Below are 17,935 nucleotides of genomic sequence, written 5' to 3'. Positions count from 1 at the left end.
GTTTCTTTTAAAACCTGTTGGTAATCCACAGGGATTTTTTCTGGCATCTAAAGGGTTAAAGTAGTTGAGATAAAACAACAGGCTCTGGTATTTTGCTAAAACATCGTGATTCTCAGCTCGTCTTATGCTTCCGTTCAATCTGCAGTTCTTGTTAACCACGCAGTTATGCAAGCGCAAATGTTTTTTTTTCTACTTCTTCAGAAAAACAGCCTGGCAAGGTCAGTGATTGCCAGCTGAACTCATCAGATAATCATTTTATCTTTTGTCTGAGAAGGCGATTTGCGCCTCAGTTCGTTAAATTTGAAATCTGAAGTCGAATTTTGGCCTTTGTGTCTGACAGGACAGTAAATTACTTTCTGCTGCTTGTTTTAATAGTTTATTTTATTTTATTTTTTGCAATTATACAATCAATATAATAATAATCTCCATTTCCTTTCCATATCTTTCCAGCGAGATAAAGCATTCCATTGATTTGTGAAGGACCAAAGGTCGGCTAATGCTTATTCCGTATGCTTGCAAGAGCTATTGCCTGTGCACAGTAAGCTAAAGATGGCTCCCGCCCCTCATGATATTGCCACGATTCAGTCTGTCGGGGTTTCAGTGGTAACGTTCATGTACAAAGCTCCAAACTCAGCACGCAATGCATACCCTTTAGGGCTGCCTGGCTATATTTAATGTATGCTTCTCTGGTTGGGGACAGTGCTAGTGTGCAACATGCAATTGACGTATCGCTGAGGAAACCAGCAGCATGGCTGCGGACTGCACCACGATAAAATTTAGAAATTCTTTTTATATATCCACAAAAGATATTAAAAGGTGTGTTATTTTCCACACCTTTTGAATATTCAAGATAAGAAGAATTTTCAGAGCAAACTATGGAAAACCACTTGCCCAAATGTAAATAAAATGAGGGGGGGGAATAGAAATCTGAGCAACCAGAGCCTGCATACTCATTTCAGGTCATTCCACAGATAGGGCGTATCAATACGACCAAACGCTTTCAAGACACTTGGACTTTTATTTATTTTTTTAAAAATGGTGAATAACTTAAAAACAGTGCAAATTAAATTGAAATGGCAGGTCAGTGCATTGCATTGTGTAATGAAACAAAGTTTCCTTAATACGTTTTCCTTTTTTTAAATTTTGTAATTAATGCTATTCTTGAGCTTCTGAGGGTTGCAGTCCTCTGCTTCAGAGGAATAATCCTGTACCAGACCAGTGTCCAAAATGAGCGTCAAATGAAGCATTTAAGGCAGTATATGGCTGGGCCTCGCGTGTCTAAGTCAACGCTTTCTCTGTAATTGTCTGCGCCACGGGACATTGACTTACCACGGGACGCGAATAGCCGAGTCTCATTCACAAATACACATTACACACTTAGCTCCAGTGTTCAGAAGTCATTCCAGTACGTTTATGATTGAAGTACGTAGGTTCCAGGGCTCAGCCGTTCTGCAGAAGACAGATGTATTCCACATGACGATGTAACGAGGCGGTTGTGGCATTTCCCGCAGAATGCGAGAAGTTCCAGAGCCCCCAAATCACCAGGGTTACATAAAAGGCTGTTTTAAACTGCTAGCTTGCAGATGGAGAAGGAGAAAAGAATGAAAATCCAGTGTCTCATTTTTTTTTTCTTCCTCCTCTGTGTGATGGGGGGTGGGGGGGGTAGGGGGGTGGAATAAAAACCATAATGTTCTTCTTGTTGCTCTTTGAAGATTCTACTCCAACCCTTCCCAATCCACCCCCTCCCCCCTCTTCCCTAAAGCCTCATAGAGGTAAAAGAATATATGTAATTTTACATACACGCACACACACACACACACACACACACATGTCCATGGGTCATGTGACCTTTGAACGACCAATCCAGTGGCAGGGTCACACGGTGGACTCGCTGCGAAACATCTTGGATTTGAGCGTCCTGAGGCTGAGCATGGCCGAGCTGGTCTCCGACTGCAGGGCCTCGGAGAAGCCCGCGTCGTAGGACCGCCGACTCTGCGACTTGCGCTTGATGGAGTTCTGGATGGTCTCCGAGGTGAAGTAGTAGACGATGGGGTCGAAGCAGCAGTTGGAGGTGGCGATGCAGAGGGCGACGGGGTAGATCATCCGGACCACGGACTCGGCGAAGCAGCCCTCGAGGGACTTGCTGCGGACCATGGCGTAGAAGACCAGGTTGACGTTGTAAGGGATGAAGCAGAAGCAGAAGATGAGGAGGTGCACCACGATCATGCGCAGGATCTTGGTCTTGTTCAGCTGCCCACCGCGGTTGAGGGTTCGAGGCCTGCGGAGCGTCTGGAGCACCATGGCGGAGCAGACCACGTTGAGCAGCAGCGGGATGAGGAAGCCCACCGTCTCGATGAACACCACCACCTTGGACAGGTGCTTCTTCCACTGGTTGGAGGAGAAGTTCTCGAAGCAGTTGGTTTTGTTGTCTCGGATGAAGCTGGTCTCCAGTTTGAACCCCGTGGGGAGGCTGCCGGCCAGCACCAGCACCCACACGGCACAGCAGACGATCTTGGCGTTGCGCTTGGTCCGCACCATCCGCGACTGCAGCGGGTAGACGATGGCCAGGAAGCGGTCCACGCTGATGCAGGTGAGGAAGAGGATGCTGCCGTACATGTTGGTGTAGAAGAGGGAGGCGGAGAGCTTGCACAGCACGCTCCCGAAGGGCCAGTCGCGGTTGATGAAGTAGAAGACGCGCAGCGGCAGCGTGAGGACGAAGATCAGGTCGGACACCATCAGGTTGATCATGTAGGTGGTGGTCTCGTTGCGCAGCTTGAGCGAGCAGGTGAAGATGTACATGGCGGCCATGTTGGTGATGAGCCCCACCACGAACACGATGCTGAACATGGTGCTGTACAGCATGTATTTGAAATCATCGTTCCGGGCGCACACCTCCGTGGTGTTGTTGCTCATCTTTGGGGGGCGGGGAAGAACGAGCGGGCAATTTTTTTCGGCGTTAAATCGCTAAAGTGGAACTTTTGAAAAAGAGGTTTCTGTCCGTCCTGAAACCCAACATTTGCGACGTGCAAAGCAAAAAAACAAAGAGCAGCTGTCGGTGGTTAATGAGAGATTCCTCACCCTCGGCAGCCTGATGGAAACAAACCGGTTTAAGGTCTAAATGCTTATTGGACCTCGCTCCATCGGTGTTCCTGCGCCTGTCTGCGGGCTAGCTCTTACGGGGGAAAGCTCTTCCCCTGGAGACTCCCTCCTTCCCTCCCCCACCCCCTTATCTGCCTGGTCACCGTGCAGGACACCGGCCCGACGCACGGAGAGGGAACTCTACTTACTCAGATCGCTGCTCTTTTCCTGTTTCTCTTCTAGTCTCCGGTCAATGGAAGCCAAATCAAATACAATGTCTGTATCCACAGGGAGCAGAGATATTAAATCTAACTATTCTCCACTCTGGTTTCCCTTCTCTTTGCTAAGATGCAACATGTTATTTTTTTTTCTTTAAACAAAAAAAAAAGGAAGTTGCTCCAAATCCAGTTTTGTAAATCCTCTTTGAGAAATGATCCAGGTCGATTGAGCTGTGGTCTGCTTTGGTGTGAAAAAAATAAAAATAAATAAAAGACGACGTGCAGACGATGGTGTAGCTCCTGCTGCCGTGCTACTGATAAGGTGGCTCCAAAAGTTTTTGTCGTTTGTCAGCAGTCAGTCTCTCCTTCTCTCTCTCTCCCTCTAGCAGTGAGCGTCTACATGCATGTTTCAGTGGTATATGTGCAGCAGCGTCAGTGGGTGGCTCTCTCTCTTTCTCTTTCTCTCTCCCTCTTTCCCTCCCTCCTCTCTCTCTCTGTCGTGGCCTGAGGGGTCTGACTCTGCTTCGTAGGAAAGCGGTTGCAGAGCCAGGGAAGGAACTCATTCGCTGCCGTGGTATTGTGTCACCAGTTTGTAGGAAAGACCTGGTGGGAGAAGTCTCTGCCTTGGCCCCTCCCTTTCCTTCTCCCTCCTCCTCCTTTCTTTCTTTGTGTAATGGCATGCCCTGTGGACTACAGAGCAAGAGAGCACAGATTAGAAGGCTAGGACAAGGTGCCTTTGGAGTTCTTTTGTTTTTGTTTTTGTTTTTTAAAGACTTTTTTTCTGCTCCCCTCTCTCGTGTCCATGGAGTCTGTTTGAAAGTTGTTAGGTTGTTTTGTGTTCAATAGCTGCATTGTTCCTTCCCCCCCCCCCACTTCTCCTTTGGTCAGTCAGGATGTGTGGTCAGCCGTGGGTTTTTAAGCCTATAGCAGTTTATGAAAAGAGTTGTCTAGACCTTGAGGTTTGATACGTATAAAAAGGTGCTGTCCTATCGGTGCTTGAAGGGGGAGGGGCCATGTTTGATCTGTGTGTCGAGCCTTTGTCAGGCAGCCAATTCCCATTTAATGACAGAGCAGCTACAGCTTGTAATGGACACTGCCCCTCTACAGTCTGAAGACATCAGCGCCCTTTATTATGAGCTGTAATGAGCTGCTGCAGGGAAGAGAGGAATTCCACCTAATAAATTATTAGATGCCAAGCTGTCTGACACCCCTGTGGGTTGCCTTTTACTCCCACTTTCACAGCAAGTGCCCTGTTATTATAATTTTTTTTTCTCTGTTTCAATGAAAAGTAACAAATCACAGAAAACCGAAGCTGGGAATTTTTTCTCTTCTTATTACTTTTAAATCTTTTTCATAGTCTGACTGAAACTGATACGGAGATTGAGCAGTTTTCATTTTTGTCCCACAAAGATGAATGCTCAGTCATCATCATCATCACTACTACTACTACTACTAGTACTAGTAGTTGTTGTTGTTGTTATTAGTGTTATTATGATGTTAATTTATGTTGACAACTTGCAAATCACAAATTAGCTTAATGACTGAAGCACAGAAAGGGGCAACCTGGCTCAGGAAGTAAGAGCGGTTGTCTGGCAGTCAGAGGGTTGCCAGTTCGATCCCCCGCCCTGGGCGTGTCAAAGTGTCCCTGAGCAAGACACCTAACCCCTAATTGCTCCCAATGAGCTGATTGGTACCTTGCATGCCAGCCTTTCACCGTTGGTGTGTGTGTGAATGGGTGAATGAGAGGCATCAATTGTAAAGTGCTTTGGATAAAAGCGCTATAAAAATGCAGTCCATTTACCATTGCACAAAAACTACAGTACCAGAGAAAATGTACAGACATTTACACGCAATGCCAATTACTGACTCAGAGGGAAAAAAGAACAAGCAAAAAATGAATCCCAGAATTCTGCTCAGTGTGGGGCTTCCGAGATACTCCTAGCCATAAAAACACAGCGGACAGAAACTGGAGACGAGAATGAGCTTTAACCCGGTTTAATTTAATCCACTGTCTAACAGCTGCCAACTTACAACAGGCACAGTCCCCAGAGAGAAATACCTATGACTCCAGATTCTAATGCATTCTAATGTGATCAATAATGTACTGCACCTAACCTAATCTACTAAACAGAACTGTGTGTGTCCTGTTATTTGGTTAGTTGGTAAACATTAGGGCTACATCTGTGGCAACAGCTTGTCATAATACTGCCCTAAAAACCAAGATACTTGGGGTTTTTGCGCATGGTACATATTGATTTCAACACTCGTGTGGCGTGAGGTGTCAGCTCCACTTCCTCTTTGGGCCCCTCCTGATGTGCATCGGGGTTGAACTTGAGGCGCCCTCAGACGAGCCACTTGTGTTCGGGCAGATCGAGGATTTTGCTCGTGGATGGGTACAGCCACAGAAACGGGGTGCTCAGGAGCCACCAGAGCGGCTCCAATGCCCAGAGGGTATGGACAGGGGGAAATGGGGGGTACTGTACTTTGACTTGTTTTTATTTTTATATATTAAGCAGATAAGGAGGGACAAAGGTAGAATGTGGGTGGTAGTGTAGTGCAGTTGTTGGGAAACGTATTACTTTTACGGGACATTGTATTGCAGCCTGCAGGTTTCTGTCACTGGGGGGGGGGGGGGGGGGTGCGAGGAGTGGGTGGTTGTAGGGGTGCGGGGAGTGGGTGGTTGTACTCTTGAGCAAGGTGCATGACCTGAATGTGCAGAAGTGAATATTCAGCTCTGTAAACAAATTGTAGTAGTCATATAATAATAATAACTATAATTATAATAATTATAATAATAAACTGGTTGTTAATAGGGGTGTGTATGGGCAAGGCTCAGAACAGCCTTGAGGGGTTGGTGTGCATCGGATGCTGAATTTGAAAACAATACATATTATAATTAATTTATTGTTGTTATTGTCCCGAACTGTATCAAAGCTTTAAAAAAATTAGCAAGAAAAAAAAAAAAAAACGCATGTGCCATTGTGCTTTGCACGCAAACACTTCAAAAACTGTTCCACTGAGCGCTTGAAAAAACAATCCCCTAACATGCCACTAAACCCAAACATGTGCTTGGAATCCCAGGATTGTTAAAACTTTTCACAATACCAGGAAACTGTGAGAATACCCGAGGCCAAGACGGACTGGCTAACATGAAACAGGACAAAAATGTGCATTGTGACAGATGGTCTCGAATCCAGGGCCAAGAACAGAACATGACATGCATCATGAATTACTGTCGTAATGCGTGGAAAATTGGTCATCATTACTCCATTCCAGTTTATGGGAATACCAGACCTGGGTCAAATATGCAATAGCTATGTTTTATGCAGTTTTATGCTCCTGTCAATCCCTGAAAATGTTCAACAAAATCGAACCAGAATGTACTACGATACGAAATTTGAAATCTTTTTTTTTTTTGTTGTTGTTTAGTGTGTTAAGCTTGTTTAAGGTGCTCAACCCATAATTAAGCCCTGTAAATATTTTCAGTTTATCTGTGCATAAAAATTTCTTATTTGTTCATCTTGTTTTGGATATTTGTTTAAATTTATGATTGCACAAATTAAAAAAAAAAAAAAACGTAAACTTCAAACTAAACTATATTTCTATCATTTTCTTCAAAAACAGATATTTCTCTAACCCAGCACAGACAAAGAAAAGAAAGTGAATAAAGCAACAAAAACAAAATCCATGGCCAAACCCTTTTTTGGATTTGCCAGCTCTGCATTTTGGTAGCTACTGATGCAACAGATCTGTCTTGAAAGTGCAATATGTGAGGAAAAGTAAATGTTGACTGAAGAGCGTGTGAGACAGGCGTCCAATCGGAGTGTTTGGAATCGAGCATTGCAGGTATTCCAAATCCAAGCCCTTGAGCCTCTTAGCACCTTCTGTTTACTTTTCTGTTTTTTCTATTAACCATCTGTGTGCAAGCCACAGACATGACGCTGCCTCGACTCTCAGTCAAGTTTATTAAATTCAATCAGTTTTAGCTCTGAAGTACGTCTGCACCATGTCACATCTTGGAGCAATTGCTATTGATTTAGCTGCATCAGTGCCAGTTGATGAAAAAAAGGTAGCAGTTAGCCATGGTTCAGTGTGTGCATGTGTGTGTTTGTACATGCGTGTGTGTGTACGGGCACGTGTGTGTGTAGGGATGTGTGTGTGTGCACGTAGGGATGTGTGTGTCTGTGTGTGTTTCTGTATTTGTATGTGTGTGTGTGTATGCGTGCGTGCGTGTGTGTGTAGGGATGTGTGTATTTGTGTGTGTGTGTGTGCGCGTGCGTGTGTTGCGTGGGTTTGTGCATGTGTGTTTCTGTATTTGTGTGTGTGCGTGCGTGCGTGTGTGCATGCATGTGTGTGTGCAGGTGAGGGATAAAACTCAACGTGAGTCCATGTTTGCATAACTGAAATTCCTGAGAGCTTTATTAGCCCATGTTGCATGTATTTTGAACTGTGTGCTGGAGGCGAGGGTCAGTGTCACGCAGCCCCTCCAGCGTGGAAGAGCCAGCCAGAGGAAACACCCTGTCCCGTGTGATTGGCTGCAGGCGCTGGTAACAGGCCCTACTTTATTATTCAGTTAGTGATATCCTCCTGAGACCCGGAAGAAAAAGAATTGTCTTGGACATAATACAGGTTTCTTCAGTGTGATGAAAACACGTTGCAGTGAAAATATTTTCATAAACAGTATTCATTTTATTTTTATCGAATGTCCTGTAGTGTAGGTTTCAGCACGGTAGGATATATGGTTCTTGAGATTAAGACCAGAGATTTATGTTCCCTTCAGGGAACAAAAATGAATTTCTGGGCCTTAGGAGGATGAATGAATGAATGAATCATTGCATTTATATAGCACTTTTCCAGATGCTCAGAGTGCTTTACATAGAAGAGGGGGATCTTGCATCAGCCACCACCGATGTGTAGCACCCACCTTTGGGAGTCTCTGGCAGCCATTTTGCTCCAGAACGCTCGCCACACATTAGCTAAGGTGGAGAGGGAGAGAACCAGTCCAAGCAATTAAATCGGGATGATTAGGTGGCAGGTTGAGAGAGCCAGGTTGTGAATTTATCCAGGACAATGGGGAACCTCCTACTCCTTGCAATGAGTGCCATGGGGTCTTTTATGACCACAGTGGGTGTCAAACTGAAGCCTTGGAGGGCTACGATATCTGCAGGTTTTTATGGTTTCCTTTCAGTCAGCAGTCATTGTAAGCTTTTGAAATAAGGTGCATATTCTTTAACTAGTAAGTGCATTTGATATGTTCATTTAAATGCTGACACCCGATAGAAACCAGCAGACACGGATGTCCTGACACTGAGTCTGACACCCCTGATGGTAAGTTATTTATACCGCATACACAGCACACGTCATGTCTGGCCTGCCTCAGTGCATGCCTGCTTGATGTGGCCGAATTGTGCCGAGATTAAGAAACTGTCTTAATCTGAAGGTTGGAGGTTGTAAACTGAAGGTTTTGGATTGAATTCCTTGGTAGGAGCTGGAGCTCCCCCCCCGTGCCTTCAAAACAGACAAAAGAAAAGCTGACGTCAGACAAATACTTCATATTTATTCCTGTCCATCTTCACCAATATTAATAGCAAAGTTATCATTAAATAAAGTTGCACACTTCACAGAAAATTCTCAGTGCTCTGCACAAGTGCATTAAAAAAGTTATCAGCGTGCAAAGAGCTCATTTCTTGGCCCAGATCTGTCCTCCTCACACGGTTCCTTGTCTTTACGAGAAAGTGCACGGCTCTGCAATCTTGCGGTGACCCCCACTTCAACCCTGAGACCCCTACAGTGCTTCCTCCTGCAGTCCCCTTCCTCTGAGGCCTCTCCATCCTGTGTCCACACCTCCACCGTAACTCACCTCCCTTCCTCCTTTCATTCTCTCCTCCTTTCACGTGGTTGTCTTTGCAGCTTTCTGTTTAGTCTTTTTTCATGTTTCCCTCCACCCCCCCCCACTTCATTTTTTTTATTCCGAATTTGGAATGCTCCATCGTAACCTCCGCTATCAATAAAAGCGCACTGTCCGCCGGAACGCGTGATGTCAGGACGCCGTTTCTCTTAAACAGTTGAGCTTGAGTTGGAGAAGACAACGCTTTACGTGCAGCTTTCAACAAGCAGACTTTTGGAGCCTGACTGACCAGCAGGGGTCACTGGAGAGCAATGAGGTGTGGTCATCCCAGCTGTCTGAATTCCCCCCCCCTCCCCCCCCACCTCCCTCTGAGTAACTCTATGGCCAGTTATTTATTGCCAGTGTGATACCACACTGTGCTCGTTCACACGCTGGAACAGTGCCTGAACAGGATGAGTCACCAGCTGAGTCTTCGTCAACATGAGGCTCTCATTTTGTGTGGGTGTGTTCTTCTCTCATTGTCAGGCTGGGTGACAAACTGCCATCTGAAAGTCAAGCTTACCAGAGCTGTGCTGCTCTGCCTTCCAGTCAATCCCTCACAGGACCTCTCTGTTCTGCCAGGACTGTCTCAGTCTCAGGACTGCAGAAGGCCCTGGGCATGGCACCAGAGAACCAATGTGTTCTTCACTGGGAATACAGCACCCACAATGCACTGCAAACGATTCCTCCACAGCACCCACCCATGCAATACCAGTCCTGTCCAGAGGAAACGGTGCTCGCGCTAAACCTGTCAACAGCCGGCTGGATTATTCGCACGTCTCGCTTCCTTTGCTTTTCCTCGCTCTGGCTACTGGTCACGGCTCGCGTTAGATTCAAACCTCTACAGCTGGGCTGCCACAGAGGTGCTTTTCATTCTTTCCCTTTTTAAATTTTTTTCTGTCTTTCTTTCTATCTTTTTTTTCGTGCAGGCCAGGCCTCTCCACGCAGTGACCTCTGGACACCCGGCAATTCCTCCCGTCTCCTTGCGGGACACACATTCCGGTCGCAGCTGTTCTCTATTCTTCCCTCGCAGTGGTGGAACACGATATACCACCAGCAGCAGGACCTGTGGCGGGCTGACACGCTAGCTCTGTGGACAGCGGCTCACTTCCTTATATCGGGAAGCTCCGCTTTCTTTGCTGAGGGGTTTCTCTGAATTCAGCCAGGTTTCAGATCTGGGATTCAGACCGATCTGGGCCAAGAAATGAACTCTTTGCACGCTGATAACTTTTTTTAATACACTTGTGCAGAGCACTGAGAATTTTCTGTGAAGTGTGTAACTTTATTTAGTGATAACTTTGCTATTAATATTGGTGAAGATGGACAGGAATAAACATGAAGTATTTGCGCATATGCGCAACTTGCATATCACCCCCTTTCCTCACACTATTATAGTGGCAAATTCAGTAGAATTTATGAGAAACAGAAGTGTACTATTAAAAGGGCTTAAGGGTTGTGCAGCAGGCATGATAAGGCAACTGTGGCCAATGGTAAAAATATATCCCTGGGAGCTTGGGCTGACACATCCTGTGGGGTTCATGAAATTTGAGTTCTGCTGCAACAATGTACGAGTGCTCCAAGGGGTTAACTCCTCTTAAATGCACGCAGTGTGGGTGTTAAAGGTTGATAATGCTCTCCGTGGTGTTTTATGAATGCACTGCCATATAGCTAGTTTCATAGGCTATAAATTGCACAGGATCTGTAGACTCAAGCTGTTCCAGCTGCTTTCGAGAAGGCCAGTGTGTCACATCCTGATACACACTGGAAGGGAAGTGGGTCCCACCAGACATCAAAATTAGTAGTGGATTAGAGGAAAAAAACAAACAAGGTTTGCCTGTCAGTCACTGGCGATAGCTCTGTTTGGAGGCTGTAGATTTCTGTTAAGTGCCAGGTCTGTTTACATCTCTCAGAATGAGAGAAGGCGCCTGGTCAGACACTCTGCCTTGTGCTGGAAGTTTTCAGAATGTGCAGAATTTGAAAACTGCATGTCAAAGTTCATCTTCCCTGCCTTCCTATCTTCCCCCATAACTGCATGTTTTAAATACTTATCAAATGCCTACCAGCACAACAGCTTAAATCCTCCACTCCGCGATGGCGATGATCTTGGAGTTAACGGGCTTGTGAACTAGTGAATTAGGGGAGAGTGAATTTAACTGCCCCCTCACTGTGAGGTGTGTTCAGGTCATTGAGTGAATTGGTACGATACATTTGCAAGTAAGGCTGAAGCTGTTTTGATGGTTGTTCAGTGCATTTTTGTAAATTTAATCCTCTGAAAGAGTAGTTTTTTTGGAATGTTTTTTTTTTTTTTTTTGTTCCCCAAAATTCGAAGTCTGTGTTCTGTTCTGAACTCCACTGCTTTCAATTTCTTGCACCTTGAACACACAGGAAGTTGCACGGGAAAGGCACCGCATGCTGTATGTTTGCCCGTCTCCATCTGCTCTTGTTCATGCAGCGTGTACATGGTGTCTTCAGTTTCCACCACACACTTCCTGCCATTTTTACGCTCGAATTATAGCTCTGTGCTTTAGGTCGTACAGGAAAAGCTTACGTGCCTGAATCTTTCTTGATGAGTTCTTTCTTTATTTTCAGTTCCATGAATTTCGATTCAGTTTTGGATGTATAGCACTGTCACAAAGAGGCTTTACAGTGGAAACAGAAAAGAAAACTTGGTAAAAACCTAGGCCCTCAGGTATTTCAGCACACCTGGAAGTACTTGGAAGTACATAGAAAATGTGACCAAGTGGACTTACATGTCTGTCTCCCAGCCTGTCTGTTTTGACCTGGAGTTTTATGATTGAACTTTGTACTGTGATATTTCTTAAACACAGTATATTGCTCTCAGTGATGCAGCGTCAGGCATAAAATGTAAATTAGTCAGATGTGTCATTACAAAGCTGGGCTAGTTGTAACCGAAACTTAATCCCTTAAAAAGTCAATTTAAACCTTTTAAATGACTAGTTGTGCTTTTTGAAAATGCTGATAATGCTCTATATACCTCTACGTAGCAAATCCAAACATGCTGCCATTATCATTCTTGGAAGACATTCAAGCATTTTATCCTATTGAGATAAGAAAGGATGTCTTGTGAAGAATTTTAGTCCAACAGACAGTCACGTTTCATTTATTTAGCTATGCAGTTTGATCAAAAGTGTGACGTGCGGTAAATCGGTGAAATGCTAACGTTCAGGGTAGTTTGGGTCGGTTGGCGTCAGTGCAACTTGGCACAGGCTGTGTGCGTCATTGAGTCATCACATTAAATTCCCTTAGTAGACACTCTTGTCCAGAACAGCCTCATTGGAGAACAGGTTCAACTCAGGAATGCAAGGGACGCAAACACAAAATATCCAATAAGTGTAAACTTAGCCACATAGTGAGCAGTGAGCAGCCAGCCAATATTTATACATGTTGTGGGGGTGGGGTGGGTTGTGTAGGATGATTTCATGGCCCTGACTGACAGGGGTACACAAAAATTATTAGGACACAGGATTTTCTGAGCTGGTGGGGCCCAAAGTGAGATCTTTTTATGGGGCCCAAAATCCCTGGTGGTGCCCCTACCTACAGTATAACTATTGCTATCCCAAAACGAAATCCGAAAAGAGAGTGAGAAAGAGGATAGCTAAAGAGGGTCAGGGGAGCCTTGGGTTAGTCTGAAGAGGTGGTCCTTCTGTCTAAATTAGAGGATGGGCAGGATTTCTGCTTTCCTGACTAGTAGCCCAATTGAGAACAGAAAATATTTATGTTTTATTACTTAGCATATTGTATTTGGTATGTTGTTGAGCTGCAGAAAGGTTCATATTTGTTTTTTTGTTTTTTATGACTCCTCCTACAGTGCTGAAAGGCGTGGCTAGACAAAAATCTATTGACGCAGCAAAGCTTATTTCACTTCACCTTCAGAGAGAATCGGCGGTCACCAAACGAGGAGGATTCAGTATGTGACAGAAGTACGTGGTCTCAGAAAACCTACACAGTACTGAGATGAGCATGCGCCTGTGAAATATACCGGGCATCCACGTGCTGTCTGTGCTGTTCAACCCACAGTCAAGCAGTTGAGCTGCATTGTCACTGCACGGTAGAACGCACTTCGTGCGCAGCCGGTGCCCGCAGACTGCAGTTACCCGCTCGGCCACAGGGGGTGACCTTGCACGATGACACCTGGACAAAGCCCGCCTTTCGTGTGCTGTTGTCTTGCAGGGCTTACAGGTACAGCATGTTCAGGGTAGGGGTAGGATTCCATGACAGGCTGCCACGCATATCACACCTGTGGCCCAAAACCTAGTGCCGTCCCAAAATTACAAAAACAAGTTCTGCCATTTTTTTTTTCTGTCTCACACTTGTCTCAATGGCAGTAATTTGTCTTCTCTGATATGAATCAATCGACTTACGAACAGTCACTTAAAAATGCAGACGTTGTTGAAAAGGCCAGCATTACTGTAAGTTCTGGACAATGGAGAGGAAATGGGGTATATTCAAAATGGCGAGTGAGTGAATTCTTTGAATATTTGCCGTTATACCATGTCCACGGCAGATTTAAAAATACAAAATGCTGTGTACCGTTAAGTTTCCAGTGTCAAATTACTTTGCATTTACAAAATGTTTGTCAAACTAAATGGGGCCCCATACAGGCACAGGTATTATATTTATGAAAAATAATGCACTGTACTCATGCCTACAGCAATCATAAAATACACATCTCGGTGTGGAACACAGAAAGATTATATAATGATAGAACAGGACGAAAAAGCTCAGCATCTCATTAGTGAGACGAGGTAAAAGACTTTCAGCTCCCTCCTCAGTCTTGACTGCCTGCTCATTATCCTGGTAACCCCAGGAGAGACAACTAAAGTGAAGGAAAAATCCTAATATTCAGTCTGCTGTATGTACCGGTCATTACAAATGAGAACCTGATTGCCTGTTAAAATCAGCCGTTTGTCAATGTCTTTCCTGTTTATTAGAGAATTTATCCTTCTTTATGTATACATAATAAAACTCTTAAACTGACAGGGCTATTTTAGGTACATGGGTAGCAACATATGGATTCAGAATTACTGGCAGATCCCATGGTGATGACCCGCTGTATAATTCTCTGATTTCCAGAATTCACAAGGGGCATGAGCCCCTCTCCCTGCATTAGAAATAGTTCAGCAGTGTTCTTCAACATTCTTATTATTTGTATTTCATATCATTTTAGCATTTTGCGTTTGTCTTAAAGGAAAATCAGCGAAGATTATCAAGAATTGTCTGTACTGTACGCAAAGGCATCCCCCTGGGTGAATGTCTCTGACAGGCAGTGGGCCACATACATGCAAGGCAGTAGCCTCAGACATGCAAAACTGCTGGAAAGCAGGTTGTCGGGGAGGAGGCAAGATGCAGAGAGAAGGCTTACACACAGGCAAACAATGTTGTAAAGGAGTCTCTACACACCGCTCCTGCCAGCAAATTAAATCAACCCACCACCCACAAAAAACACACACACACACACACACACACACACACACACACACACACACACAAATAATCACATCCTTGTACAATAAAGTCAGATGTGTAGTTTTGAAGTTATACAGATGGTAGCCTGAGCGGTTGTAAAGCAGTCAGCAGTGCATGCCGGTGTGCTGGTGAAGGCTGCAGTCGTCCACCACAGCGGTAATATGACCAGGTTTAGGCACCATTGCGAGCTCAAAACACGCCATGCAAATTACGCGTGGTATTTTTTTCAGAGCAGTGATGTCACGGCCTGGAGAGTTTTGTGTGCGCGGGTGAGTGCGTGCGTGAGTGTGTCAGAGGTCACGGCCGTAAACCCGTACGTCCCCCCGGGCGAGAGCCGTACTGCGGTCGCAGCGTGCCGACTTCCCGGCCCTCCTCGCAGAGCCTGTTCCCGCTGGCGCACAACATCGCTCAGTGACTGCTTGAGACGCATAGCAGCACACTGTCAGTTAAGACTGGAGGAGACGGTAGTTGCGTTTTCAGTTTAGACCGGAACACACAGTAGTTGCGTTTTCAGGTCAGACCAGAACACACAGTGATGCATTTTCAGGTCAGACCAGAACACACTCAGTACGTTCCACACTACAGTAGACAGGACAGAGAGCTATAAGGGGAAGGGGGCTATCTCTACCTGAGCAAAGCTGGTAGTCTGTAGGTACTTGGTAGGTCATTGGGTTACCGTAACAACACCGGATGACTTAAACCAACCCCACTCATAGCAGGAGGAAGGTAATCATGTCCTGCAGGTCATAGTCACAGGTGTTGTTATGCGTTATGGCCTTATGACCTATGATAATAGACACTTTCACGTTTCAGTTTGACGTGTCGGAACATCTTCATCAGAACCGCATCCAGTGTCTGGTTTTGCAAGCCAAACTTCCAGAGGCTGCCTACAGCCAATGGAAAGAAAAAGAGAAAAACAAGCGTTCACCTGCTTCACCTGTGCGCCAATAGCTGCTTTTCATGCAACCATAACAACAACAAAAAAAATAAAACAGAGAGAAAGCGCTGGAAGAATCGTGAGAAAGAGAGAAGAGACGAGCGAATGCACAGGGTGGAGCGTAGAATTTGACTGAACGGGGGAAATTAACTGATAGCCAAGGCAATGAAACAACACCTTATTTGTTCTGTCTTCAGAGAAACTGATATTGCACGGGGGGGGGGGGGGGGCTATGCCATATGTCTCAGAGTTCAGTGCTGTAAAACCTGAGAGAGCCATCACCGGAAAAAACAAAAACAAAACAAAAAAAACCCCCAGATTTTCAGTGTGTGCAATCACACATTCACTGCCGTGGCCACGTCTTGTGGTGACACTGCTATGACTCCCTGATTTCAGAAATTCTTGCGGTCTGTCGAACCTGGCTCTTATAAATTTGGTGACTCACGTAGCATGATGGGTATGCAGGCTGTAAGTTCGTCTGCAATTATGCAGAATTGTTCTGTGCGTTCTTGCCTGAAGGGGTTGCCTGTAAAATGAAGCTTTCCTTCAGAGAATACCTTACTACTAAGCTTATACTGTATATATGCTCTCAATTGCGTCTGTGGATTTTTAGGGTTTTAAAGGCATAACTGAGAGCTTTGTTCCCTCGTATAACAAGTGCTTCAGTTTCAGCTGAGGTGAACCTCGCCCAGCTACCTATTAGCAGGTCTGAGCATCAGTGCATTAGTCTGCATCTTCTTACGTGTCCACATTTAGTCAGTCTTATTGGTCCTTCAAGTTCAGGGCTTCCCTGAAGACAAGTGGTCTGGTCTCTATATTCTACTTTTATAATTGTACTTCATTAAATATATTCTCTGTCTACACCATGTGAAAAGAATAGAGACCAATGCCTAATGAGAAGGAAAAAAAATCTCCCCTTTTTTTGCAGGCTGGTGTTGCTACACCTGAGAATGTTGTTATTCCCTGTTGATGTTTCAGCTTGAGAAGGAATGTAGTCTGACACAATGGAATGGCTTCATAAAGTGAGTACTCAACGCCTCCTTCAAATTCTACAGTCATCATGAAGTCAATCCACAGGTGGCTGGTGTGCAGCTCTGTTAATGACATACAAAAACATTAAGCAACCGGGTGAGGCACGATGCCTGGCGGTGTATCTCGCCATGGGGAAATGCTGACCTCTAGAGGTGGCAACATTCACTGCATGCACTTCGCTCTTAAATCAGTGGATTACTTCAAATGTGCACAACAGGAAACACAGGCACTTTCTCCATTGCTTTCTTTGACACTGTGAATGTTAATGTTTTGTTAACTTCATGATTTCACGATAATTTTAATATTTCCCGCTAACAGAGAACACTTGTGTGACATCTCTTGATTGGCAGGTAGAGTGTTGGATGAATGGTAGCTTCAAAGGTCTGTATTCAGTCTTAATTTTACCTTAACTTTGACTGGTGCGCTGGAAAAAGTTACACTTTTTCATCATAAACTCAGAAAACTAATGTTTGATTTCTAGTCAAAATTAAATTCAAATGTTGAAAAATGTATTTTTCAATAAAATAAAGCTTTACATTTAAAAAAATTTTTTTTTAGCAGTAGTCCTGTGTGACACCTTGTTGTGATGGGAAATATCTTAATATGTTTCTGCATTTATAACATATCTCTGTCCCAGTAGCGTGTTGGGTTGTTGGCCCTGCTTTCAAAATTGGACACTAAAAAATGTACACAAGGCCTTTGTTATATTTCGTTTATTCGTCATTTTGAACATGCTCATGTGACACCTTGACCTGCATTCTTGAAACTAGCAGCATATCCTCTACTGACTGATGAACAGGCCTGCTAGTAGAGCACTCCCTTATGCTGAACATATGGTAAAGATGTACAGTGGTTTTTCACAACCAAAATAACTGCTCAACTCGGCGTCCCATGGTTCCGTTTGTCATGCATGACCAGGTCAATTACATTTACATTCAGTCAAGTCATTGAACTTCAGGGTCATTTTTCAGTCGATGAACTGGAAGTTCAGTTCATTTCCTGAATCTGACGGAACCGAAATGGCAGGGACGGCCTCGCCGCTGTACGCAGTCGCTAGCGTGTAACGCCCTGGGGAAAAGGCGCATCGCACAGCGTTGACGCGAGAGATCGTGGCACTGCGCCGTCGACCGCAGGGCGCGTGTTGACTTGTTGCCGAGAGACGGGGCGGACGGGCTCCCAGGTGAAGCGTTCTCGCAGGTGCGGAGGCGGTCACCTGGAGATACCCTGCGGTAACCCTGGAAACGCTGCTCCGCCTCGGAGAGGCGAACGGCGGACAGCTGCTGGATGCGTGTTAAT

General features: G+C 45.1%; 1 protein-coding gene and 1 long non-coding RNA gene across 2 annotated transcripts; one reads left to right on the top strand and one right to left on the bottom strand.

Annotated features, from left to right (window-relative positions):
* Positions 1-367: 367 nt before the first annotated feature.
* On the bottom strand, positions 368-3,900 carry lpar6a (lysophosphatidic acid receptor 6a). Its single transcript, XM_035385520.1, has one exon. It carries the CDS (start codon positions 2,911-2,913, stop codon positions 1,876-1,878), a length of 1,038 nt encoding a protein of 345 aa, XP_035241411.1. The 5' UTR covers positions 2,914-3,900; the 3' UTR covers positions 368-1,875.
* A 1,739-nt stretch (positions 3,901-5,639) lies between these two features.
* On the top strand, positions 5,640-17,804 carry LOC118209834. Its single transcript, XR_004761775.1, has 3 exons — positions 5,640-5,747; positions 16,536-16,629; positions 16,990-17,804. It is a non-coding gene; the product is annotated as an uncharacterized LOC118209834 (long non-coding RNA).
* The last annotated feature ends 131 nt before the right edge of the window (positions 17,805-17,935 follow it).

This window comes from Anguilla anguilla, chromosome 12 (genome assembly GCF_013347855.1).
Source record: "Anguilla anguilla isolate fAngAng1 chromosome 12, fAngAng1.pri, whole genome shotgun sequence".
Taxonomy (NCBI): Eukaryota; Metazoa; Chordata; class Actinopteri; order Anguilliformes; family Anguillidae; genus Anguilla; species Anguilla anguilla.
This window is presented reverse-complemented; position numbering and strand designations above follow the sequence as displayed.

Excerpts from the sequence above, each read along its gene's own strand:
- lpar6a (XM_035385520.1), bottom strand. The coding sequence starts at position 2,913 with ATGAGCAACAACACCACGGAGGTGTGCGCCCGGAACGATGATTTCAAA.